This window comes from Ceratotherium simum, chromosome 2 (genome assembly GCF_057802395.1).
Source record: "Ceratotherium simum simum isolate JZ-2026a chromosome 2, ASM5780239v1, whole genome shotgun sequence".
NCBI classification, from domain to species: domain Eukaryota; kingdom Metazoa; phylum Chordata; class Mammalia; order Perissodactyla; family Rhinocerotidae; genus Ceratotherium; species Ceratotherium simum.
The window spans coordinates 91,956,743-91,984,499 of NC_141901.1; the positions used below are offsets into that span (position 1 = coordinate 91,956,743).

At 35.3% G+C, this 27,757-nt stretch overlaps 1 protein-coding gene across 3 annotated transcripts in view; it reads right to left on the reverse strand.

Moving 5' to 3' along the window:
* The window catches only part of LRRC7 (leucine rich repeat containing 7), a 302,077-nt gene that overhangs the window by 248,170 nt on the left and 26,150 nt on the right, over positions 1-27,757 (reverse strand). For all 3 annotated transcript variants that reach the window (XM_014788265.2, XM_087420219.1, XM_087420224.1), the window contains exons 2-3: positions 23,579-23,696; positions 4,284-4,362 (exon numbers count right to left, since the gene is read on the reverse strand). In XM_014788265.2, the coding sequence (XP_014643751.1) occupies positions 4,284-4,362; positions 23,579-23,696 (197 nt within the window). The remainder of the gene's footprint in view (positions 1-4,283; positions 4,363-23,578; positions 23,697-27,757) is intronic.

A 27,757-nucleotide genomic window follows, 5' to 3' on the forward strand; every position in this document is an offset into this window, starting at 1 on the left:
ATGCAGCGTTAGAAGACTAACACAGGGGCCGGCCCCGTGGCTTAGCGGTTAAGTGCACGTGCTCCACTATGGGCGGCCCGCTTCTCTGGCCATGCTGAGGCCGAGTCCCACATACAGCAACTAGAAGGATGTGCAACTATGACATACAACTATCTACTGGGGCTTTGAGGAAAAAAAGGAGGAGGATTGGCAATAGATGTTAGCTCAGAGCCCGTCTTCCTCAGTAAAAGGAGGAGGATTAGCATGGATGCTAGCTCAGGGCTGATCTTCCTCACCAAAAAAAAAAGAACAAGAAAACTAACACAAATTTTGGTATCTGGAATTAGGATTCTGCTGTAATAAATTCCTAAAAATGTGGAGTGACTTTGGAACCAGGTAGCGGTCAGAGACTAGACAATTGTTGAAGAACATCATAGAGAAAGCCTATATTTCCTTGAAAAGATTGAAAGTAGAAATCTAAACTTTGCTGAGTGCTCAAAAGGAAGTGAAGGGTGGGTTATTGAAAATGTCCTCAACCTGATAATGTAACAAGTAACAGTCACACATAATGGTGAAAATCTGAATGCTTTCTCCCTAAGTTTGAGAACAAGATATAATGTCTGTTTTCACCTCTTCTATTCAACATAGTACAGGAGGTCCTAGCCAGGACAACAAGATAAGAAAAACAAATAAATAAAAGGCATACAAATTGAAAAGGATGAAATAAAACTGTCTTTATTCACAGGGGACATGATGGTCGGCATAGAAAATCCCCCCTCCCGCAATCTACAATATATCTACTAGAGACTAACAAGTGAATTTAGTAAGGTTGCAGGATATAAGGTCAATATAAAAAAGTCAATTGCATTTCTACATACCAGCAATAAATATTTGAGTAATAGAAAAATAATTTGCAATTGCACAAAAAAAAGAAATACTTGGAATAAAATGAACAAAACATGTAAAAAATTTGTATGCTGAAATCTATAAAACATTGATAAAAGAAATTTTAAAAGATACAAATAAGCATAGAGATATAGCATGCTCAGAGATAGGAATACTCAATAATTTTCAGATGTCAATTCTGCCCAAATTGATCTACAGATTCAACGCAATCCCTATCAAAATTCCAGAAGCCTTTTTTATTTTTGTAGAAATTGGCAAACTGATTATAAAATTTATATGGAAAAGTAAAGGGCATAAAATAGCCCAAATAATTTTGATAAAGAAGAACAAAGTTGAAGGACTCATATTCTCTGATTGTATGCATTATTATAAAGCTACAATAATTAAGACAATATGGAATTTGTGTAAGAACCGGCATACACATTAACATAAAAAATAGAGAACCCAGAAATGGATCCAACATAAGATCAACTGATTTATATAAAAGGTACTCAAGTAGTTTTATAAAAAGGATAATATTTTCAACAAATGGCACATAAACAATTGGATATTTAAATGCAAAAAAAAAAGAACCATGACCTTCACACCTTTCAAGTATACAAAAATCAACTTTAAATAGGCCTACGTGTAAGATGTAAACTATAAAAGTTTCAGAGGAAAGCACAGGGGTAAATACAATGGCTATGAATTTAGCAAAGATGTCTTTAGATGGGAACAAGAAGCATAAACCATAAAAAAATTTATACATAGGATTTCATCAAAATTAAAAACTTCTCTTTGAAAGTCATTATTTAGAAAATGAAAAGATAAGTCATAGAATAGGAGCAAATATTTGCAAACAAATATGTGATACAGGACTTAGCCAGAATATATAAAGAATTCTTATAATTTAATAATAAAAAGACAAGTCAACGAAAACGAACAAAAGATTTGCACTTTTATTAAAGAAGCAATACAGATTGTAAAGAAGTTCATGAAAAGATGCTAACTTGACATTAAAAACATAAATTAAAACTACAGTGAGATACCACAATGATATACCACACCTACTAGACTAGTTAAAATAGAAAAAATAAATAACTAAGAGTACCAAATTCTGACAAAGATGAGGAAAAACAGAAACTAATAAATTGCTGGTGGGAATGCTCAGTGGAGTAGCTATTTTGGAAAACAGTTTGGAAATTTCTTATAAGGTTAAACATACACATACTATATTACCTAGGAAACCACTCCTAGGTGTTTATCCAATAGAAGTGAAAACATATGCTTACACAAACCCTTGTATGTAAATATTTATACCAGCTTTATTCATAATAGCCCCTAACTGGAAACAACATAAATGTCTATTAACTGAAGAATAGATAAACAAATTGTGGTACACCTAAACAATGGAATACTACATAGAAATAAAAGGGAATGTAGTATTGATTCTTGAAACAACATGGATAAAAAGCAGAATCACTGTGTTAAGTAAAAGAAGTCAGACACAAAAGTATGATACCATTTATATGACATTTTGCAAAAGGCAAAACTACGGGGATAGAAATCAGATCAGTGGATGACTGGGCTGAGAGAACTTTTTAGGGTGATGAAAATATTCTATATCTTGATTATAGTGGTTCCACAACTGTATACATTTCTCAAAATTCACTGAGCCATACCACCTAAAGGAGTGAATTTTATTGTATGTAAATGATATCTTTAAAAAAATTTGAATTTAAAGTTAGTATACTATTTAAATTGACTTTTCCAACAAATAATTTTTTATGAATTCCCAAACTGTTCAATGTTTTTAGTGTTCAGCATTTTTGGATGAAATAGCTCATATTCATTCATCTTTTAAAAAGTTGAATATATGAAAAGAATTCAGAGACATAGCCAATAAAACCATATACTTTAAGCTTCTTAAAGATGTAATTTGTCATCTGACTTCTACTCCTAAAAGCCTTACTTACCATGATTCCTAAACAAGATGAGCTATTACAATGAAAGAATTAGAAAAAAAACAATTCATCATCTTCCCTGGATTATGACTCAAATCAAGGACATGGCTGTAATCTTGACCTGAGACGTTAACAACATCTATTTCTTTGTTGAGAAAATTGCATTTTCCTCTAAGAGTTTTGGAAAACATTTTTCACAGGGTGCCCCCCCCCCCCCGCTTTTGAGGTAGAAAAGTTGTATCTTTCAAACACATTTTATTGCTTAATGTTCCACACTTTCTACTAAAGGCATCAAATTATTTCACAAACCTTTTACTGTAAAGGTCTCCGTGTAAACCTCTACCTCATTCTTTCATATTCTACTCCAATCCTAGTCTCACCTACAGCCTCTTAGCATGGTGCATAGAGAAACCATGCTGACTACTCCCTCTCAACTCTACTGGTGAAAAATTTCCCTTTAAATTCCCTTTGATAATCTTCCTTTTGTCTTCTTCTGGAAACATTGTATTCATTAAACGCCTTCCCAATTGGCTTCAGTTTCTCCCAGTCTCCCCAGCTTCATGTGGACAAAGGACTGAAATATTTTTCTCAAATCTTGCTGTCAGTTTTGGTCTAATTAAAATGCCAGTCTTACTTTACAGCTCATTATCTGCATCCCAACACCACTGATTTGTTTCAACTTCTTCTTCTACTGTCAATTGCCTTTCTGGATTTTATTTCCACTTCCATTGTTAAGTGACTTTAACATTCAGGTTCATGACTCATTCAGTCCACTCACTTCATGGTTTCTTGACCTACTTGATTCCACAGCACCCTTGATCACTATGCCGTAATCATAATTTGCCAACACAGACATGCTGGGTCGCATTTCCCCATGGCATTTCTCTCCTAACAGATCGTTAACTTCAAATACCCTTTCTCTGATCACAGCATCTTTACCACCAATGTCTTCCATTCTGCTATCTTCATAGGATTGTCTTTTTGCTCTTATAATCTCTGGTACACAGATACTCCCTATTCCTGGTCATACTTAATTCCTTTTTCAGGTTGAACTACATGGTTAGCTATTTTCCTGTATCTATGAATACCTTAAACCCTTGCACTCAAACTTTCATCAGATCCTTGATGCTAATTTTCTACCATGACCATAACTAATAAGTGTTTCCTTAGTTTGGGCTCTCTTCCATGGAATGTTGCCTGAGAGCCACAGAAAAATAAAGGTGCAGTTTGCTTCTAACTAATGCCGTCTTGGGCCAGTTAGGCCTTCATTTTACTCAGCAATGCTTTTCGTCATATATTGTTGAATTATTCTGATTTTATTGTTCCTGTGTCATCATTCTATTAAACTGAATTTTAACATTTAAAATTCACTTATTATGTGAATTTCTTTTATCTTGGTAAATTATTATTCAATGGAAACACAAATATAAATAAAATGTAATCACTTATACTTACTTAGAAATGGGATTGACACTGGCTTCAATAATTGTTAAACACTTACAGCACTTTATGTTTTCTGGAAATTCTTGTACACCTAAAATGTTAAAAAAGAAATAAATAAAAAAATACATGAAAATGATCCAGCAAAAATTCTCTAAACTATAGTTCTAATATTAAGAATAATTAATTAAAACTCTGAAACAATACACAGTGTAACCATCATTAGAATAATCATTTAAGTGAGAATAATAACTTAAAATAATATGTTAATATCATATATACATATATTTTAAAAATAAAATTTGAATGTCAATATTTTTTGATAGTAATAAATGGAAATTGGGTATAAAATTGAGGATAATTGTACATTTGGCATGCTAATGCACTAAAGAAATAAAAATAGTTTGGGTTTATTTAGTTATTATAGTGCTGCTACTGGAGGAAGGGGAAATCAGCAGATATTAGAAAATAGAAGAGAAAATCTTTGCTTCTTTCATTTTATAAGACTAAAAAGATTGAACACCTACAGCTGAAAAATATCTAAGGAAAAATCACAAAACCAATAAATATTCCCAAACTAATATAGGGCTCTAAAGAGTTTTCAGCACTTCTTCCTTGTTGGCACAGTGTGTAGCTCTGCCTTTGCCTGAAAGAGTGAAGAGGTGAGCAGCCCTTCCCGGGTCCTCTCTGGAGCCTCAAGGTAGCAAGCCTGGATGATGGCCCTTGGAGAGCTGCTCATCTGCTGTCTCAGCTGTGCTATTGGGTATGTGACACAAGTTTTTCTTACTGAAAATCAGTAAGCCACAAATCTAACCCATGAATGTGAGGGTCAGACGAATAAAAATGTGGAGGACATTTCAATCAATTGACACAAATGAATCAAAGATAGTGGGCCCTGTGAAGTCAGAAGAGAAAACAGCCATATGAAGCCATTCCTATATGCTTGCAGTAATACCTGCTCTCAATTTTTAAACTATTATTAAGGATGTAAAAATTTCTATAAAGTACTAGTTCTGCCGAGTACTTCATATCTGACAGAAAGATAAGGAACATTTTATGGTAGGATTTAGTTCAACATTTGATGATAGGCACTCAAGAAAGAAAACTCTCCACCTTCCTAGATTCTGTTGACCTAGACCACCCTGTCCATAGGACCTCAAAGCCCAGTGAAGCAGCAAGAGCACAGACAAACCAAGACAGGTTGTTCAGTCACTGCAAAGGAATGGTACAAAAGAGGGTATGGAGACGCTTCTCACTCCCTTTCTCCCCATGTGGCATTTCATCAGAAACTACGCTGTCCTAAAATTATTGCTGAGGTATTTTGGCTTCTTAATAAGAACCCAAGGAAGTGTAGGAGTTCCATTATGTATGAACTGAAGGAGAAAGGCCAATTCTCTTTTTTGGAAAGGCCATAGCACCCAGAGCTGCCCTCATTGGCTAGTTGTTAACAAAACGACAAAGAAGTCAATAAAGTAACACTTGAGCCGTCCTCAACATTTCCCCTTAGAAATCACGTTTACTTCGGAAATCCGCAACCAACACGCGCATAAAGCTTCTTCTTTTCCGCCTTCTGCTTTTTCGGTTCAGTCACCAGTCTAGGCTCATTCCATGCTGGTGTGCCTGATGCCTTATCTCTGCAGGTGCCTACCTTAGGATGATTTTCCCTTAAATTATGTGTAAACCGAGACATGGAAGCAGAAGCAAATTAAAATCCAATTTTAAGGAAAAGACCGTATCTCTTTATCTTCTGCTGAAAATGGAATTCCCTGCTGTGGTGAAAATGCTACTACATTATTTGTTTAAAAATTTGTATTATGTTGTTTACAGTTTAAACTTAAAATTGTTCAGAGCAGAGTTTATTGGATTAAGATAGAATCCCAACTTTATCCCTCAGTGGTTGGGCAACCCTAGGCAAGTCATTTACATGTTCAATGTCTTAGTTTCCTACTCTGAAAAATGGTGATTTTGGGAATGGTTTTAAAGGAGAGTCATAGTGAGGGGTGAAAGAGAGAAAGCAGCTAAAGTAATTGGCACAAAGTGCTGCATAAACGTCATCTGTAATTATTAGAAATAAATAGAAGCAGATGGTGTCAGTCAACAAAGGAACCAAATATCATGTGAAAATGAGCTGGTGTGAGGTATACATTTGTAAAATTTATCTACCTAAGAGAACACAGCAAAGAGGTAGAAATGAGTGTGCTGAGAGAATATTCCAATATCTAATCAATACAGTAGCTGAGATAAATGCTCTTGCAAATGGGAAGTAAATTATAAATAAATAAATATTTATAATATGTATGTATAAGTATATATTTATATATTAGCATATAAATATATAAATAAATATATATAACTAGTTTAGGCTGAGCAATATTTTTGTGTTTTTGATGAGGTTTTCATAGCTATCTTAATTTGCTTATGAAAGTTGAAATACATTTGGAAAAATAGGTTGTCGGGGAACTTCACCATATATGCTAATATATGGATCCTAGAGTTTAGGAAAAATTCTTAGAGTGTATCTTCAACTCGCAGTTCAATCTAAATATGGAGAGTTTAGTACAGCATAGTAGTTAAAAGCACAGGTTGGAAGGGTGACCGAAACCCAGTGTTGTCACTTAACTAGTCACATAATCTTAGGCAGATATTGTAACTTTTGAGTACCACTTACTTATTTCTTGCCTAATTCCAAGGGTTGATCTGAGTATTAGATAGTACGAAAGTAAAGCACTTAGTATCATGTCTGGTACTTAATAAGTGCCAAATAAATACTAGGTAAAATTCAAGTATTAACAAGAGGTAAGGTAACTTACACTTCTCTATGCCACTGTGTAAAATAATATAATTCTTTTAATAATCCTGTGAGGAACATATATTAGGCAATATTATTTTCATTTTATGAATGAAGAACCACATATTCTCAAATATTAGGTGACTTATTTAAATACCTAATGGCTGTTTATAGGAATGGATATAGATGGAATTTAATTGATTTTTTAACACCATATCTTTTGTTCCTTTTTACTCTTTTATGTTACTTCCTATTAAAATTATGTGAGATTTGATTATAGAACCCACACTTTTATTAACCAGTCTTTGTCCTCTGAAACATAGCATTTTCAATTTATAAAAAAGGTACACATATTTTCTAAGATGAACTTTGTTTTGATTTTCAAATTTATTCGTCCAGAAATAGAGGGATAAACATCCTTCACTTTAATAGTGTATCTTATTCCAACCATTTTTACTTGTGATTACTGTGGGAAATAGGGTCAAACATTTGTAGACCATTACAATTCAAGTTCTAATCCTTATTTTTTAGTTGAGACATCACATAAACTTTCTCACACAGGCCTGTAAGGAGCTCTCTTCTAAGAGAGTTCACTTCTTTTAGGAATCCCTGGAGATTTAAGCTCTTTATATTTAGACTAGATTCAAACCTAGGCTGGACAACCAATAAGGACTGTAATCTAAAATAATTACATGGGAAACACTGTGTTTTATGGGCAAAATGGTATATTTAGTTTAAAAAAATGGACTATTGCCCTCGTCATAAATAGCAGATGACATCAATAAAAGTTTACTCTCCAAATTAGAGAACACTGTGGTAATATTTTCCTATATGTTCTCTTCAGTAACTATACCAAAAAATGTATTTTGAACATATTCACAGAAATACTGCGAAATGAGAAATGACATTTCTGTGTTCAGAAATTAAAGCAGAAACAAAGATTTTAAAGCAATGGAATTAATCAAAATAGCATTAACAGAATATTAATAGCTTGAAGCAGAAAAGATGTAATAGACTACTTTATCTGATTAATTAATTGTTTTCTTTGCCCTTCCCTTTTTAAAAAAATTAGTTTGAAAAAGTGTCTGCTCAACTTTCAATTATTCAAGAACGAATCCACTTTGTGGGTTATTCATTCTTGTTCTCTTTCATGCTGCCTCCGTTTGACCCTTTCACAGCTCATTCATCCTTCCACCAGAGGGTGTGTAGAGAAGGGAAAGGAGTGAATCCTGAAATCAGTCAAATATGGATCTTTCCTACCTAGCATGGGAGAAGTTGAAAGTCATGGCTATATTTAGGTTTTAGTACATGCAGTTAATTGCTTTTATTTAGACTACCCTGTCTCTTACTAATGTAGACAACCAAGTCTTGACAGAAGGATCTTAAATCTGTAAACAATATAGTTGTAAACTTTATTTAATTATTACAAAAAGATTACTGGTGTCAAAATGAAAACCAAAACTAAAGTGTCATTAAAATGTTGGGTTAAGGGGCCAGTCCGGTGGCGCAAGCGGTTAAGTGCGCACTTTCCGCTGTGGCGGCCCGGGGTTTGCCGGTTCGGATCCCGGGTGCGCACCGACGCACCGCTTGTTAAGCCATGCTGTGGCGGCGTCTCATATAAAGTGGAGGAAGATGGGCATGGATGTTAGCCCAGAGCCAGTCTTCCTCAGCAAAAAAGAGGAGGATCGGCATTGGATGTTAGCTCAGGGCTGGTCCTCCTCACAAAAAAAAAAAAAAAAAAAAATGTTGGGTTAAGCTTGAAGTTGTTTTAAATTGACATTAAAGTATGAAAGCAAATGTTTTTCCCAATGCGATAGATACATTTGGAATCTAAATGTAGCAAACAATGCTGTCATTATCAAATATAGAGCTTAACAACAGCAATAGCAACATTGATCCTTATGAGCATAAATGGAAGATTCTTGAAAGGCAAACCTGAGTGTAAGACATTTCTATAACATACAAGCTGTCTTTTAATCTCACTTTCTGAATATATTCATTTAATGTGTTATATTTTTACCTGCCCACATCCACTCTCTCACCTGCATCCTCAGTATAAATATCATCCATGTAAATACATCTAAATTCTATCATCTGCATGAAAATTTATTCAACTATTTCAGTTCATATGGCTCTCTCCTTTTAATGTCTAATATTTTAGGTTGTATTCTGTCTGAAATTAAACAAGACTGAAAAATAATGAGACACAGCATGTGGTTATAAGTTGAAGAATCACTGCTTTATCATCTTGTCTTGTACGATTCTCTGATATTTGAGTAGCTAACTTTAATTATAAGGTCCCTGAAAGGGAAGCGTAATTAACACATTCAAGAAATATTTATCAAGTGTCTACTCTGTGTTGGGAACTGTACTAAACATTGAGGATACAATGTGAAGAAAATGGATACATTCTCTTCATTTGTGGAGCTTATATTCTAGCAGAGGAATATATACAATAAACCATAGAGATAGTTAATATAAGTATAAAATATATAAAATTATGTAGTATTTCAGCAATTAGATGTGCTAAGGAAAAAGATAATTAGAGCAGAATAAAGATGGATCAGAAATGGGGATTTCAAATTTAACTAGGGTGATTAGGGTAAGCCTCATTGATTGGGAAGATGGCATTTGAGCAAAAACTTAAAGGTGAGAGAGATAAGGATACCGATGTCTGGATGTCTGAGGGTGGAAAGTAAGAGCATTTCAGGCAGAGGGAATAGACAGTGAAGATGCTATAAGGCTTAAGTACACTTGGCGTATTCCAGGAATAGCAAGGAGGCCATTGTGGCTACAACACAGCGAGGAAGAGAAGGGTAGCAAAAAATTGGGTCAGAGAGGTAATAGGGGTATGTGTGGTGGGGGAGATGGGGTTGTCAACTCATATGGGGCCTCTCAGGCCATTGGAAGGACTGTGGTTTTTACTCTGAATGAAACAGAGAGACATTGAAGGACATAAGTGTGATATGGTCTGATTTGTACTTCAAGAGGATCGCTCTGGCTCCTGAGTGGTGTGGACTTTCTAAGAGGGAGGCCAGTTAGAGGCTATTGTCGTAAACCATGAAGAGAATTGATGGTGGCTTGCATCAGGATGGGAGTAGTGGAGAGAGTGAGAAGTGAATGGAATCTGGATGTATTTTGATTATAAGACCAATAGAACTTCCTGACCGATCAAATGTGGAGTGTGACAGATAGAAGGAAATCAAGGATGATTCCAGGTTTGTTGCCCTGAGAAACTTGAATGAAGAGGTTGCCTTCAACTTAGATGGGAAAAGCAATACGTGAAATAGGTTTTGGAAAGAAGGCAAAGAGTTCACTTTTCGACATGTGTAATTTGAGGTATCTGTTAGACTTCTAAGAGGAGATGTCAGGTAGGTATTTGGATATGAACGAAAGGTTTAGGACAGAGGTCTAGACTTTAGATTAAAAAACTGGGGATTCATTATTATATATATAGTATTTAAACCATGAGACAAAATGTGAGCACCAATGATGTAAGTGTAGATAATGAAGAAAAGAGGACCAAGGACTGAACATGAAGTCCTCCAAAATGAGAATGGGGAGAAGAGAAAGAATCAACATAGGAGACTGAACAAGATCAGTCAGTGAGATGGGAGAAAAAATAAGAGAGTATTGATTCCTAGAAGTCAAAGGAAGAAGTGATCAACTGTTTCAAATGATGCTGAAAGATGAAGTAAGATGATGACCACAAATTGCCTTTGAATTTAGTAATGAGGAGATAAGTGCCACCTTGACTGGAATGATTTTGGTTGAGTAGTGGGCTTAAAGACTGGAGTGGGTTTAAGAGATGATGAGAGGAAAGGCGTTGTAGATAGAGAATATAGACAACTCTGTCTAAAGCTTTTGCTGGAAGCGGGTGGGGGCTTATTAGGGGAAGAGGAGCCAAGAAGTTTTCTTTGGAATGGATGAAATAACAGCGTGTGTGTAAGCTGATTAGAATAAACAAATAGACAGGAAAATCTTGATGATGTAGTAGAGGCTGAAGAGAATTGCTAGAGTGACATCTGTGAGTAGGCAAGAGAGGATGGTTATCCAGTGGAGAGACTGGCTTTAGAGAGAAACAGGAATAATTCATCTCTACTAACAGGCAGGAATCAGAGAATAGAGGTGCAGATGCTGGTAGATGTGATGGTGACAGTCTGTGAAAGTCATTTTCTGAGATCTTTAATTTTCTCAGTGGAGTAGGATCAATAGCCATGAAGATGGGAGAGGAGGTGTGGGAGGTTTGAAGACAGAGGAGAACGTGTGAAGTAGTCACCAGAAGAGAAGGAGAGTCAATGGACGAAGGAAGTATAACAAGATTGTTGGGAAGCATTAAGGCCGCACTTCAGATTTGCAATTATGAATTTAAAGTGATATCAATCAGTGGAATTGAGTGTTCTTTCCAAATCTTTTCAGCAGTAGGTAGAGAATTGAATTCAGCCAGGATTGTGATTTTACTGAGCAAACACAGTGACATGAGAGAGGAGCAAGGGTATTGAGGGGTCATTTGATGATTGACCATAGAATTCAAGCCATGCAAAGAGGGTAGAGAAAACATCAACGCTGGGGGAATTCATGAGAAAGTGATGGTGTTAAGAGACTGGTGGTTCTGATGAGGTCAAAGGATGGTTGGAGTTGTATAAAAGGGAGAGATCTGGAAAGATAGGAGGATGGAGTCAGAGAGTCAGATTTGTCAATTGACATTCAATTTCTTGATATTCCTGATAGTATCTAGATCAGACCTAGGAAAACAATGGAAACTAGCAAGTGTTTGTTAAATTGCATCTAATTATATTTTTGAATCAATACCTTGAAGCAATGAACTAAAACACTTTACAAACATAGATTTAGTACAGAGGCTTTAATATCAAATTACATTTTCTAAGATGAAAAAGGTAACTATCTCTTTCCATACAAATATGATATAAAAGACTTTCTGCAAATACCAAACCTGAATGATTTAGTGTTCTCTCAAATGCATTAAAATTTATGTTTATTACTTATAAATTTTTATATAAATCAGTCCTCATGATAATAGTTACAGGTAGTGCCTGCTGAAACGCTTGTTTTCTGAATTTCACAGATAGTGAAATCCCAAATGGTTTACTCTGTGACACTGGTGCCATATGCTGATAAAAGATAAAAACCTTAATGTCATATTTTACATAAAATAAAGGGAAAAAGTATTTATGAGATTTAATACTTACGTCTGATATTTTAATTGTGATACCAATTTTTATAATTTTTTTTTTCAATTTTGAGAAAGCAGGCAGGTTATTTGTATATCTAATAAATTGGATTAGATTTTGGGGCAGGAAGAATGGAGTTTATTGAGAAAGTGTTATAAGCACTTTGCTTTATTTCGTCTTCACAATGGCTTTATAAGGTGGTTTATTTTTTCTATTTAACTAATGAAGAAATGGAGGCTCAGAGGCTAGCTGGGATTTGAAACCAGTCCAACCTTATTCCAAACACTACCACATTTTACCTATATTAAGCTGCCTCCATCAAATCTAAATCAAATCAAATTTAAACTACTTTGAGATATAAGTTCTAGCTACCCAAGATCAGCAATGAAGCGTTTATAACAGAGCATTATATATTTGCATTTGTTCCACAAAGACTCTCCAGTTCAGATACAAACAACCCCAACTCTCTGGAACCCTGAGTTAAATGCACACTCAAGATGGATGATGTAGCATTCTAACAGGGGCATGGTAAATTGCATCTGTTATATAATTACCTTTGGTCAAACTTTAGATAGTATCAACTTCATGGAACTTTGAGTACAATGCTCAGGTAATAAAGTTCTTTATTTCTGAATTTAGTATACTGACAACGAGTGCTATAAGCATAGTTCAGAAGCTTTGTATTCTTTATATATAGTTCATCTGATAGCTATGAGAAGGAAGAGGGGCTACTCAAAATAGACAGACTGTCAGCATGAAGAAATTATAACTGTAATTCTCTCTGTAATAGAGGAGGTGATAGGCAAACTACAAAGTTAACACCAGAACTCTTCCAGTCTTCTGTTCTTAATTTATGTAGAGACAAGCGGCTATACACACTAAAAAAACTCAATAACACAATCCATGATGAACTCAAGGCAACCTGGAAAAGTTAAATTGCATTAATTGCACTCATTCAAAGAAAATAAAGACATATGAAACGTTTTTGGAATAATTTCCATTCATAATGATTCAAATGAAATAAAAATGTTGATATATAAAAGGATAAACTGTAATATTATTTTGGAAAATTATTTTGTGTATAAACTCACATTCCCCAAGGATAGTTGGTAAATGGGGCAACACTAAGAGTAGGAAGTATTGATTAGGGGAAGGTTTCAGAGGGGCAATCTATTGTATAGCCGAAAGCAAAAGAATCCAGCAATTAGTTTAGTAAATTTGGGAGAAACTGTACTGGTCAGTCAATCTTAAGGAGAGAGAAAGAAAAAAGAACAAACAGACTGGAATGGTTTATTTTACCTCTAAACCACTCTAGGGAAGGGGGCCGAGAACTCAGTAGGTACCTAAGCAAGAAGAGCTAAGGGTCTCCTGCAAGACTGTCTATTAAGGGGCATTTTAAAGAGAAAAACCAAATGCAGGTAAAGTAATCAATAATTCAAGACAGTCATGCAACTGATGCTTCCTTAGGGACACGTCTAGAGAAAATTTTGAGAAGTCTTTATGACCTTAACCAACAATGAATTAATTCACAGAGGAATGAATCTGACTTAGTCAATATGAGTTAGAATGACACTGATTCCCTCCCGCCTTTTCTCTCTGCTTCAAACATATTGAGTCACTATTGTGTGAAATGGACAGTTTAATAACCTTACTTCATATCTGACCAGTGAATTTTTCCCTCGTTATCAATCAATCGTTTTATCGAGCACTTACTATGCCTGCGCTTCAATAGTGGCTATTGTGGATCTAGAAACACTGTAAGGGGCAGCAGTTCTTGTTTTCAAGGAGTTTACACTGAAGCTGGGAGAGAATTCTGCCTCAGAGAAGAGAGGACTCACATGGCTTCATTACCAGGTCAATTTTGTTCTTCTACAATTTTGTTCTGTTCCCTAGGATTTACAGGGACACAGAAGACAAGTTAATCACTCAGTTTAGAAAAGGCTCTGCTGTGACTCTAGAAAAGTTTGTTAGTCTAGGTGACAGAGCCCAACACAGACTTCAGAAGGATGAGGGGGTGGAAGTAGTTCCTTTCTTCCTTATATTTAGAAATATTACCAGGTTGTAAGATCTACCCCCCACGGAGTAAGTGCTGGTAACACACATAAGAATTGTTGATTTTATTTCCTAATGAAGACATTAGAAAGAGTTAAAAGTCTTGGCATCAGGCTGAGAAGGTGGCAGAATTGACTTGGTTTTTGTGGCCATCAGATTCTTCAACAGAAATAGAGGGAGCCAGTCCTCAGTTTATTAACACTTTGGCAGAAGTACATTCTGTAGGGAGGGAAAGTAGTCTTATAATGAGGGAAGTTCTAGTGGTTTTCAGATAAATAACACATTAAGAGCGTTGAAAGTGAAGCATTTAATAGGGCAAACTAATAAGCTTTACTCTAAACAAATGGTCTAATGATTTGCCAAATACCAAAGAGCATATATATTGCTAACTGGGAACAAATGCATGGTAGAATATTCTCCCCAACCCACATGAGGCATCCCAAAATAGACTTCCCTAAGCATTTATATACAGGCTACAAGAGTCTTTATTCTTCTCTTAATATGCTCAAAATTTTAAAGATTTTTATCATTTAACTGGTTACTCATATCTGCTTTCTCTAGTGTGTTTGAGAGCAACTCTCTCTCTTTATTGAAAGTTGAGGATATTATTTGTCTTCAGGGTTTTGCATGCAGTTGGGGAGGAGGTGGAATAATTGGCGAGTCAGTAAAACACAGGATAATGCCTTCAACTCTGATTGCTTTTCATTACAACTAACAATAGTGATTCTGCCCACAGTGATACTGTTCAAATCCACTCTTGTATAGAAATAAGTTTTAGGGGATGAGAGAAAAATCATTTAATTGCTGCAGAACTAGGAAGAGCTTTCACATTAATTCATTTTCACTAAAGTCCTTAAATTGTAGTGTCAGTCTCTCTGAAGCTATGACAAATCAACGATAAGACTTAAAACTGAATCACTGCCTAATTAAAGTTTATCATTCATTATCTTGGTTTATCACATAAAACAATTTACTCCATTATGACCATGTATCAGCTCTACAAATAGGCATAGACTATTTATTCAGAGACCACACTATCATAAAATGCATTCATCTCTGATGAACATAGGATTTTTATTTTACTATTGAATTAAAATCTGAGGAATAAAGGATAAAGGATCCATCGGCTGGAAAGCCAATGCATTTATCCATGGATTGCTGCATGTAATTTTGGGAACAAAAAGGCTTAAGAGAGGATGGGTGAATAACACGCAGTGTGGATATTTATTTACTCCTCTCTCTTTCTGTGTGTTTATATATATATAAAACCAAGTTTCAGGAAATTGACTGAAATTTCTTAAGAAAGATAAAGGTTAATGTACTTATTTTTAAAAAGGAAAAATAGAATCTTTATTGAACACAGGAGGTTGAAATCTCATTTTCCAGTTCATTTCTTTCTAGTTCATTAGATCTGTTCAACGTTCCAAGTAGGTAAATGTTCCAAGCATTGGATGCTTTCAATGCTCCAAGTATGTAAAAATTACTAAGACGTAGTTTTTGTCGTAGAAAAGCTTATAATGCAATGGAGAATAAAGTATATTATTAGTAGATTCCTAGCCTGTACCCAATAACCAGAGAATATGTATTTTTATTACTAGCCACAAAGAATATTTTAAAAACTAGCCACATACTTGACAAAAATGTGAAAGTCAATGAACAATGAGAAATCAGTATCATCCAGATCATGTAGTCTGCAGTATATTTCGATAAAAATAATATGATGACTTAAAAAGCCACAAGTATATTAGAATACTAAAAAAACCTGAGTCAACTCTAAGAAAGTAGAAGGGGCATAATAAAAATAGCTGCAGTAGGAAGCAGACAAGTAGAAATTAATGACTGGAAAATCAACCAACTAACCAACCATTAGAGAGATTAGTAAGACAAAAGAGTATTATTTGAAAGATGAGTAAAGAAAAAACTCTGGCAGGATGGATGATAAAAAAGTAAAACATAGAGGCCACAATTAAAGAATATTAGAAATATTAGGAAGAAACAATCACAGATATAGTAGAGATTTATAAAACACGTAAGAGAAGCCTATGAACATTGTTTGACAATAAAATTGAACATCTGGATGATGGAATAGATGAGTTCCCATGAAATCATAACTTATGAAAAAGTGACTCAAGAAGATATAAAGGTATAAGGATGAGAAAGAAGAATAAAATTGTCATATGCAGATGATACAATCTTATACGTAAAAATTCAAAAGAATCTACTGGTTATATATTAGAACTTATAATTCAGCACCATGGCTGAACGTAAGATCAAGACACCAAAATGAGTAATGTTGCTACATAGCATCAACTAAAATTAGATAAAGTACTTTTTAAAAAGGAATACAATTTATGAAACTAGCAACTTAAACTACTTAGAGATAACTTTAACAAGATGTGTCAAGACTTTCTTGAAGAAAATCACGAAACTTTATTGAAAGACACAAAATGAGACCTAAAGAAAGGTAAAAACAATGTTCATGGATTATAATACTTACAAAGATGCCAATTCTCCCCAAATTAATCTTTAAATTCAAGACAATTAAAAAAATCCCAATAGATTGTTTGTGAACCTCAACAAGTTGAATCTAAAATTCATATGGAAGAATTGAGTAATAAGAACAGCAAGATACTGTTGAAAAAGAAAAAAGAGGACCTGTGTTATCAGATATTAAAACTTAATATTAAGTTATAGTGATTAGAACAATGTGACATCGGCACAGGCATAGGCACATAAGCTGATGGAACAGGACAGAGAGTTTGGAAAAACGTCTTTTACATGTAAAAGAGGGAGAATTATAAATTAGTGGGGAAACGAGACTAATAAATGTTGCTGGAATAATTAATCATATATTCATGTGAAAAAAATAAATATTGATCATATATAGTACAAAAACTAAGTTGCAGGGGCCGGCCCGGTGGTGTAGTGGTTAAGTTCACATGCTCTGCTTTGGTGGCCTAGGGTTCATGGGTTTGGATCCTGGGCACAGACCTACACATAGCTCATCAAGCCATGCTGTGGCAGTGTCCCACATACAAAATAGGGAAGATTGGCACAGATGTTAGCTCAGCAACAATCTTCCTCAAGCAAAAGAGGAAGATTGGTAACAGATGTTAGCTCAGGGCCAATCTTCCTCACACACACACACAAAAAGTTGCAAATAAATTAAAGGCCTAAATGTGAAGAGAAAAACTAATACTTTCGGAAGAAAATATAGAAAAATTATCTTTATGGTATTAGAGTAGGGAAGAATTTCTTAAATAAACTGTAAAAATACATCACATAAAGGGAAGAGTGATAAATTTTAGTACATTAAAATTGGCAACTTCTCTATGACAAATGGTATACCAAGCAAAGTGAAAAGACAAGCCACAAATTGGGAGATGATATTTGTGACCTATTTAACCAACAAGGGTCTAGTGTTCACAATATATAAATCTTTCAAATTACCAAGAACATACCTAATGGACAACCAATACAAAATAAAAATGGACCAAAAGGCAATTTGTAGAGAAAGATACTCGACACTCGCCAATAAAAAGAAATTAAAAAATGCCATCTTCACTAGTGATTAGGAAAATACAAATTAAAATATTGAGCTACGCTTATATATCCATCTGATTGGCCAAAACTTAAAATATCTAATAACCCCAAGTGTTATGGAGCAGTGGGAACTTGGTACTTTGCTGGTAGAATTAGATCCACATAGATCATCAAGAACAAATTTCAGACACATAATGTGGAATAAAAACTTGCAGAACAATATATACAACGTATTAGCACTTCATTGAAATTTTAAACATGCTAACTCTGAGAGGGAGGAAGTGGAAAGGAATGGGGACGAGAATGTACAAGTTTTGTAATGTTTTATTTTTTAAAACCAGGGTGTGATATCTATAGTAAATGTTAACACTTTAATCTCACGGTGGGCACATTGCTGTCTCATGTTATTTTCTTCACGCTTAAAATGTTTAATAGTTTAAAAATTAAAACCACATAAACATTTTTAATATAAATAAGTGTCAAGAGATTTTAGTACTAAATTGAGTTTTGAATTATGAGTGAGATTGAACCAGGTGAAAAGAGGTGTGAAAGGCGGTTTAGGCAGAGGAAATAATAGAAATAGAGACACAGAGATGGTGAAACAGCATTGAATATTTAAGGCAGCTCTTCAGTATCTAGACGATAAAGTTAGAAAGTGCAAATCATCTTTGGTGAGATGGGCAGATGGGATGGAAGTGTACGTGAAGGCAAATGTGGGGACTCGTAAGGTTGTTAGGGAGTCTACACTCTATCCTAGACCAACCGAGGTTATCTTAAGTAGGAGAGTAACCTAGTCATGTCTGCAATTTAGAAAGAGTGCTAAAGCTGCTTGTGGAGGATGGGTTTGGGAAGGGAGGTGGCGGTAATGGGGATGGGGAGACCAATTAGGAGGCTCTTCAAGTAGTCCAGGAAAGAGACAAGAGACTAAAGTAAGATGGTAACAATGGGAATGGTGAGAAAGACACAGACTTGACATATATTTAGGAGAGGAATTTGGCAGGATTTGGTGACTGAATACATATAGGAGTCAGAGGAAAGAATGGATTCTTGCATTGAATGCCTATGTGGATAATAGTAACATTAACAGAGAACTGAGGGATGGAGGAAAAGTAGAGTGAAGTGCATGATGAGTTTGGTTTTAAATACATTATGTTTGCGGGTGTTTGTGGAACATATTATAGCTATGTCCAGTGTGCAGTTGGCTATACTAGTTTGAAGCTCAAGGGTGAGGTCACAGCTTGACACAAAGTAGTCATTTATTGGAAGGAACAAGGATATTAAATATAATACCATATGGCAGGTTAGAGCTAATTTAAGTGGTTACTCATTGCTTATTGCAGTGTCATATCTATCTTTTTCAGCACTCAGTTACAACTTCAACAAGGCCCCAATATAAAAGGTTGGGACCCTATCCTATGTAGGGTCCCTAATGTAATGTAATACACACTATATATTTTAAAAGAATGCTCTGTATAATGTTTATTTACCTACCAATGATTTATTGAGCACCTACCATGTATGCTGGGAATTGTGCTAGTAGCTCCAAATAGAGAAAGAGTAAAATAGTCCCTGATTCAAAGGTTTCATAATCTACTCTAATACACAAAGATACATAGAAATTAAATTGCTAAGTGAGATAAGTTCAAAATGAAAACATATACAGAGTATAAAGGTACAACAGAGGAAGGAGTAATTAATTCTCTATGTGTACAGGGTGTTAGGAAAGTTTCCCAGAATAAATGACATCTGAAATATCTTTTTAAAGGTGAAGAGGACTCTGGTTGATGAGGGACAGCAGTGGGGCAGAAGGAATATTTGGGAGACAGAAAATAGTATGGTTCCTTGGGTCACAAATAACCAGCCTGATGCATTTGGGAATGACAATTTGGCACAACCTGAGGATGAAACGGAAAGGAGATGGGTTAGTTGGAGACATGGTTAGAGAGGAGGATGAAAGCTATTCACACAAACTGTGTGGATACTTTTTCTCATACAATAGTTCACTTATCTAAAGGTTTGAATATAAAATAGTATCTTTGAATTATGGAAAGAAAAATGGTGAATCAGATGACAGGTGGAAGACTGGACATGAAAAGTAAAGATTGGAGGCCACAGGGACAACCGAGATCAGATTTAACCTCAGCCTCCAAGTGAATTAGTTTCATCGTAAAGAGTCACTCATCGACTTCCAGCACATTTCGGGCAAATTTTTACCTAGATTGACGAGTCCCTGTCTCTATTTTCTGTCCCTAAATACAATACTGGTTACATTCTCTGGTGTCTTGACTCTTTCGCACCAGGACTATTCCAATCTTGTCAACTGTAATACTGACACTGCTCTTATTCTCTGCTCTCTGTTCGTTCTTCACGTGACAGGTTCCCAAAGGATGTATTAAGCTCCTTAAGTAACTGTCTAGGTCTCTGCCACAGAATTCGGTGACAGCATTTTTAGGTATGATTTTCTGAAAGGGCTGGCATGTTGAAATCTTTTACTGTTTGCGTAACTTCTAGCAACGGCCGATATGTCATCATGTTCATCAAATCTTTTGTACTTTATTAACTTTGCAGAGTGGTTTACCACGTCTTGCCTGTCTTTTTGCATAAATATTTCCAGAATACAGAGATCATAAGCATAGCTACAAGTCCCTAAATAGTACTCACAAGGACTTCTAAGGATACTCACAGACTTATTTCTGAGTTGAAGTATAACTTGCAATGTACCTCCTGGCAGCAAAAATTTCTTGATGAAAGAGGGCCACTAGGAGATTATTAAAATGCTCATAAAAATGTCATATTTCTCAGGAGTTTTATGTTTATATTTAGTAATAAATTTTTTTCTGATCCTCTTTAAAAATAAGATAGATTTTTATTTCCTTGGATTATTCATGCAAACCTGACCAAAGGTCAAGGGATGTGGTATATTTGGCCATGTGATATTTCTCAGAAATTGTAATTTGAAAATAGAATTTGATGTGTGAATGTGTATAAATATATAAGCAGTATTAATTGTTATTAAAGTACAAAATGATCAATCCATACAAATATGGCCTGTTAAATCTATCCTTAAAAGAATAAAGATAGACCTGATGTCATCCTTCAGTGGGCCTACATTGCTATTCTGTCTCTAAGTCTGCATATGGTCCTTTTAGGATTGTCTTCCTGAAAACCCTCTAAGTGGTAAGTCAAGTTTGTGGAGAAGAATGTTTGTGTTCCCCATTTGCACTCGGACTGTCTCCTTCAAATGAAATGCCTTCCTTTATTCAGATGCTGCTGTGCCTCATGGAAATCCTCAGGTTATATCATTTACTTGAACTCTTCCCTAATAATAAAGCAGCCTGAATTAATCTTCCTATTCTCTAAGAATTTACGATTGTAATTTGTGTCATATAATTAAGCACTTCATTGTATAATGTTTTACGATATTCACTGATTATTTATAGGTTTTAGTCTCATCTCCCCAGTGACACTATAAAGTTCTCTGTGACTCTCATAGACTTGAATGGAAGAAATCACTGGCAATTCACACTGGTACATTTCAACAAGTGTTCCATGTTCCAGAAGGACCATTCATTCATGAATTCATTCAGTAAATATTTATTGAACTCCTGCAACATGCCATACACTATTTTAGGCCATAGAGAAACACCAGCAACCGAAACAAGAAGAAAATTGGGGCATCACTGAATTTTACTTCTAGTAAGAGGAGTCTGGACGATGCATAAATGATTTAAACATATAGTATGTCAGTTTCCCATAAATGTTATTAAGGAAATAAAACAGAAAAGGGAAATAGGGTCTACTTCTATTGGCTAATAACAGCAGGATCTTAATTTTAAACAAGATTGTCCAGGAACGTCATATTTACATGTGATCAAGAGATTTTTCTGGTAGTCCTTAACAAAACAGATTCAATTAAGATCCTTACTTCCCTAGAATGTCAAGCCAGTCTTACCCGACTTTTTTTTAAGGGTGCTTAAATTAGTATTTTTTCTTTTGATTTTTTTTGGTGAAGAAGATTAGCCCTGAGCTAACATCTGTTGCCAATTCTCCTCTTTTTGCTGAGGAAGAGTGGCCGTGGGCTAACATCTGTGCCCATCTTCCTCTACTTTATATGTGGGACACCTGCCACAGCATGGCTTGATAAGCAGTGCGTGGGTCTGCACGCGGGATCCAAACCCAGGAACCCTGGGCTGCCAAAGCAGAGTGTGCGAACCTAACCACTATGCCACGCGGCTGGTCCCATTTTATTTTTCCTTTTTTTAACAGCTTTATTGAGGTATAATTGATACACAAAAACTGCACATATTTAATGGATAAATTTGATGAGTTTGGACATATGGAAACACCAATGATACCATAACCACCATCAAGGTAATAGACATATCCAGCAACTTCCCAAGTTTCCTAGTATCCCCTTGATGGTTTTCTTTTCTTTTGTGGTGAGAACACTTAACATGAGATCTACCCTCTTAACAAATTTTGAAGTGCACAATACCACATTGTTAATTACAAGCACTATGTTGTACAGCAGATCTCTAGAACTTACTCATTCAGCATGAATGAAACTTCATATCCATTGAACAACAACTCCTATTTGTCCTGTCTGAGCTTGGTTGTCACTTCTTGGGATAACCTTCCCTAACCACACTGAATAGATTATGTCCTAGTAATATGCATGCCCTTCATATCCACTGTAGCTTCACACTCAATTGTTTATTTAATAATCCATAATTACTTGTTTAATGTCTAAAGCACCCACTAGAATGTAAGCTTCATGAGGTCAGGGACCTGTTTTGTTCACGCCAGTCCCTTTGGAATGAAGCACATTGCCTGAAATAAACAAAGCACCACACACACACACACACACACACACACACACACACAGTTTAACTGACTTGCTTAAAGACGGAGGAGTCATGTTTTATATCCTCACAGTGCCTCACATAACCTTTTTTGACTGATTCTTGCTTTATTCTAATAAAATGGGGAGTCAAGGTCATTTGGAAGGAAATGAGGGTTTAATGAATATATGAGGACACAGGAGACTCCCACAAACATTCAGAGGAAAACATCCTCAAGATGAATATCAACATCAGCATCAGCATCCACGGGATCACCAGACATACGAGTTTGTTCAGAAATGTGACAAATACTACTGAGCACCTATTATTTACTAGGCACTGCTCTAGACATCTGAGATACATTGGTGACCCAAACCGAGAAAAATCCCTACCATCACATAATGGAGTTTACATTCTGGGTCAGGAGAAGATAGACAATAACCATAGCAAATAAGTAAATTCTACAATATTGAGAAGATGGTCCATGTTATGGGGAAAATGGAGCAGTGAGGGTAATTGGGAGTTCACTTTCAAGTAGGGTCAACAGATAGGTCTCATTGGGCAGGTGATATTTGAGACATGTTGGAAAAACTTTTACTCTGAGAATGAGGAAAATAAATGGCATAAAGGCAGTACAATATTCTAGAAAAGATTAAATCACATATCTGAATGCAGAGGGAAATGAGGCCTGAGTGAGTCAGGCACATTAGTAAAAGGAGGGAAAGAGGTTTTCTGTCTAACTTGTAATTTAGGATTGAACTTTGTGACAAAACTAACTTAGAGTTGCAACAAAATCAAAGAAAAGTGTTACATTATGTCATTTGCTGAGAGAAAACATTAAAGCACATTTGCAGAAAAAATTCAAGTTATTTAGAGATGAGATGACAATCTTACCATTTTTACTGATGTCGAGTTCTTTAAGATTAACTAAACTAGCAATAGTGGTTGGCAGATTTGAAAGGTCATTATCAGGAATACTTAGTTTTCGTAGAGCTTGACAGTTGAACAATTGCTGTAAAAGAAAATAATGATTAATTAGATCTCAATTTGGTTAAATCCATTCATACATAAACTGTGTAACAAAATTCAATTCACCATCTTTATAAATGTGGTGGTAAGAGGGCCGGACACAGAAGTCTCAACTGCTCCCACATCCATCCTCTCCATTGTTTTCACATCCCATCCCCATGTTAGTGCCTCACTCTTCTCTGCTACCCAGATTCAAAACCCTAGGCAGTCTATTTTTTTTTCCCTTCTGTTTACTATTAATGTTCAATTTGCCACTGATCCTACTGAATTTTTTTTTGAAATAATTTCTGGAATTGTCCCTTTCTTTCTATTTCCACAGCTTCCAGGATGACCTCAATTCTCTTTTTCTGCAACCATGTGTTACTTCCATTTAATCATGTTGAGCAGTTGTTGATATGACATGCAAGAGCTGCAATACATTTGAATACAGGAACTCACATTTCCTTTGTGTCCTCCACACTGTTTTGTAAACATCTAGCAAATGAAACATTTAACCTCTGATATTTGGTGAATAAAATCACTAGCGATTGGTTCGTTTCTGCCATCAGTCCAAAGTACTAGGTGGGGAAGAGTCACATGTTAAAGCAATGGTTCTCAAATCCAGCATGATTTTAATCCCTGGTGGGTGAAGATGCTTGTTCAGAATGTGGGTCCTTGGGCTCTACCCACCGAACTACTGTTACAGTGGGTCTGGGATGGGGGTCAAAATCTGTATTTTTCAGAAGCACTCTAGTGATCTGGTTATTTTGATATAGGTGTTTCCAGTACCATATTTTGGAAAACAATAAGTAAGATTTTTTAGCTCTGTCCATCTCATCTTGACTACTCAAGATATGAACAGCTGGGATAGAATTTTTGATTCATTTCTGGAAGAATTATCTTAATGAGATCTTTTCTGTTTGACATTTCTAATTCTATTGTGCTGAATTTCCATAGATGAAGTCTCTGGTATCCATGACTATGCAACTGGCCCACAGTACACATAACCACTGCTTGTTCTTATATATAATTCATTATTTATAGGCAAAAACAATGTAGTACACGGTTGTTATTTCTTAACTCATTAGCTTTTTAAAAAATAGATTGTGTTGGCTGTTACTTAAGACAAAATACAAAGTTCTTTGCTTTTGGATAGTCATCTTCATCCTTACAAAGATTATTTGCAACACTTCTTGCAGTGCTAAAATTTCAACATGCTATACAGAAATGTTGCTACTTCTTTTTAGAAGACCTAAAAAAGAGAACTTTGATGGATAGTTTCCTCTAACTACTAATTTTGCCTCTTGAAAAATAGAAAAACAGATGTCTACACTCATGGTAAAAGCTAATTTAAGTTTTTGTTCAGTCCCTGTCATTCTGTTAGGATCATTATATCTACATGCAATGGGATTAGCTATAGATTCATAGATTTAAAAAAACCAATTGCCTCATGACTGATGTTGGTAAGATGTATTAACTACTCTTTAGTTTGATTACTATAATCATTTATGAAAAGTTCAGACAAATGATTTTCAAAACAGAAGGTTTTTTTGGTAAATTCAAGTCTCATTATATCAGTTCTCAATTTCTCTCAAGAATTAACAGAGATCCTTTTACTCTTCTCCAATTTTAAATGAAGCCATGTCAAGAACAAAAGAAATAGAAACTCTGGAACACCCTACTACATAGAGAATCCAAGATCTCTCTGGTATAGAGGCTAAGAGCATGACATTTGGAGTCAGACTGATGTGGGTTCAAATGCCCTTCATCTACTTTCTAGCTGTGTGATCTTGGACAAGTTACCTAACATCTCTGAACCCTATCAATTTCCTCATCTATAAAATGGGAACAATAACATTACCTAACTTGAAGGGTTGTCGACAGGATTAAATGAGTTAATATATTTCAGCAATTCTAAGTCCTGCATTTTTTCACACATTAACGTCTTTGATATTTGGGATCCATCTTACAATCAAGAGACAGTTATAATTTTTAAGGAGTGTTTCTTTCTTAATGGTACTACAATAATGGTGTGCTTATAATCAATGGCCTTGGTTTTAACGAAATGAAGTACTTGTAAAAATGTAAAACTGTGTTTGGCACATAAGAAGAGCTTGATAAATGCTAGCCGTTATTAATATTTGTATACACAGACACAGAGGCACGCCTATAATAATAATCTATTTCTTACTTTTCTAGATGATGAAGCCTTTGAAGGCAGGAGTCATGTCTGATTCATCTTGGTATCAACCTGTTCCAACTTCGTGTATGTATACCAAAGTGACTAGCACAGTGTCTTGTACATAGTGTACACTGAATAAATATCTTTGAAAGTATACTTAAATAAGTACAGAAGAAATGAGGAGAGTGTTCAGTTCCAGCTGAGAGTGGTATTTCACTGGATCTGAAAGTTCAGATAGTAAACAATCTCAGCGGAATCTAAATTTCATAAACAAAGCAGTGAACTTTTGAATATGAGTCATGATGTCTATAAATTGGCAAATAAATTAAGAAGGCATTTTAATGATTCTTTCAACATTCAAGCTTTGAATGAAAATGAAGTGAAGATGACTATGAAATAGCTGTAATTCTTCCATATAGTATAAAACAGCAAATATAATTAATACTTGATTACAGTAAGACTGTTAATGGTTATGGCTATCCTGCCTTTCATTTGCTAATGATATTTTACATTTCAAAAACAATAAAACTGTTTTGAGTCTTAAAATATTTGTGTTCTAAAGTGTTCTTTTTCTTGGGCTAAAGGAAGCAATTTAACTCTGACAGAAATTGGTTTGAGAAGGGTATGCAATTTAAATTACTGACTCCAAAAAGTAACAGCTAGGTGTTTTCTAAGAGAGCTGACACAAAAGAGAAAGGTCTGAGTGTTGAAAATAAAAACATATTTGGGGCCAAAAATGTATATTCTAAAAGGTATTATTTATTCATTTATGGAAAACCATTAATTGATACCTGCTATGAACTAGACACTATGCCAAGTGCAAGGGACACACACAGTGAATAAGACACAGCCACTGAGCTCATTGCTTACATTTTAACATTTAGACAACAAATTAAATGCAATGTGAGAAAACTATGCCAAGGTAAATATCAGGTGTGATGAAAACACAGTAGATTATGCTCATAATGGTGGTGGGGTTGACTCATGAAAGTACTCCTGAAAGAGGTGATACAGAATTGGATCACCAAGAGCCAGCACAAGTTATCCTGATGAAGGCAAAAGAGGGATAATGTTGCACCTTTCTTGTAGCATCTAAAGATACTCCCAACTCAAAGAATGTAACTCAAACTAGTCTCAGATATTTGATAGCATAAGGAGAGTTAGATCTTGGAGTGAAAGCTCCGAGTATACAACATCTACATACATTTAAAATATATTTATTGAATACTTATTACATGCTATGGTCTATATTCAGCACTGAAGATAAAGACATGAAAAGATATCATCAATTTCTGTTTTTAGTTGAATGGTGGACTAAATATTCAAAGAAAAATCTTTTAGTGCAGCAAAACTACACAAACACACACACAGACACAGACACATACATTCTTTTAACGCACCACTGAGCTCTGGTAGTAGACTATAGGAATTCCTTAAATTGCAGAATAACAAGAAAATACCAACAAATAGAGTTAAGTGGGTCTGCATTTAGCTTTTGACCTGGTGGTATCTCTTGGTCTCTGGTGGCTGAAGGTTGAGTTCTTTTTGGAAGCAGAAGGATAGAAGATTGCTTGGGGTCTGAACAGAGCTAGAGACCGGCTTAGAGACCACTCCATATGGAGTTGAGGGTTCCCAAGGGTGACACTCTCAGCAAACTAGAAAAACTGAGTCCTGCAAAGGGAGTCAGTCAGTGGGGAAGGCGTGCCTTTCTCAGTTTTGGCTCTGAGTGAAGGGAGAAGAAAGAAGAAAAAAGAGGGAGAGAAGGAGGAAGAAAAGAAAGAGAGAGAGAGAAGTGAAAGAAGGAAGAAAGAGGAATGATAAAGAAGAAAGAAATAAGAAAAGGAAGAGAAAGAAGGAAGAAAGGAGGGGAGGAAGAAAGGAAT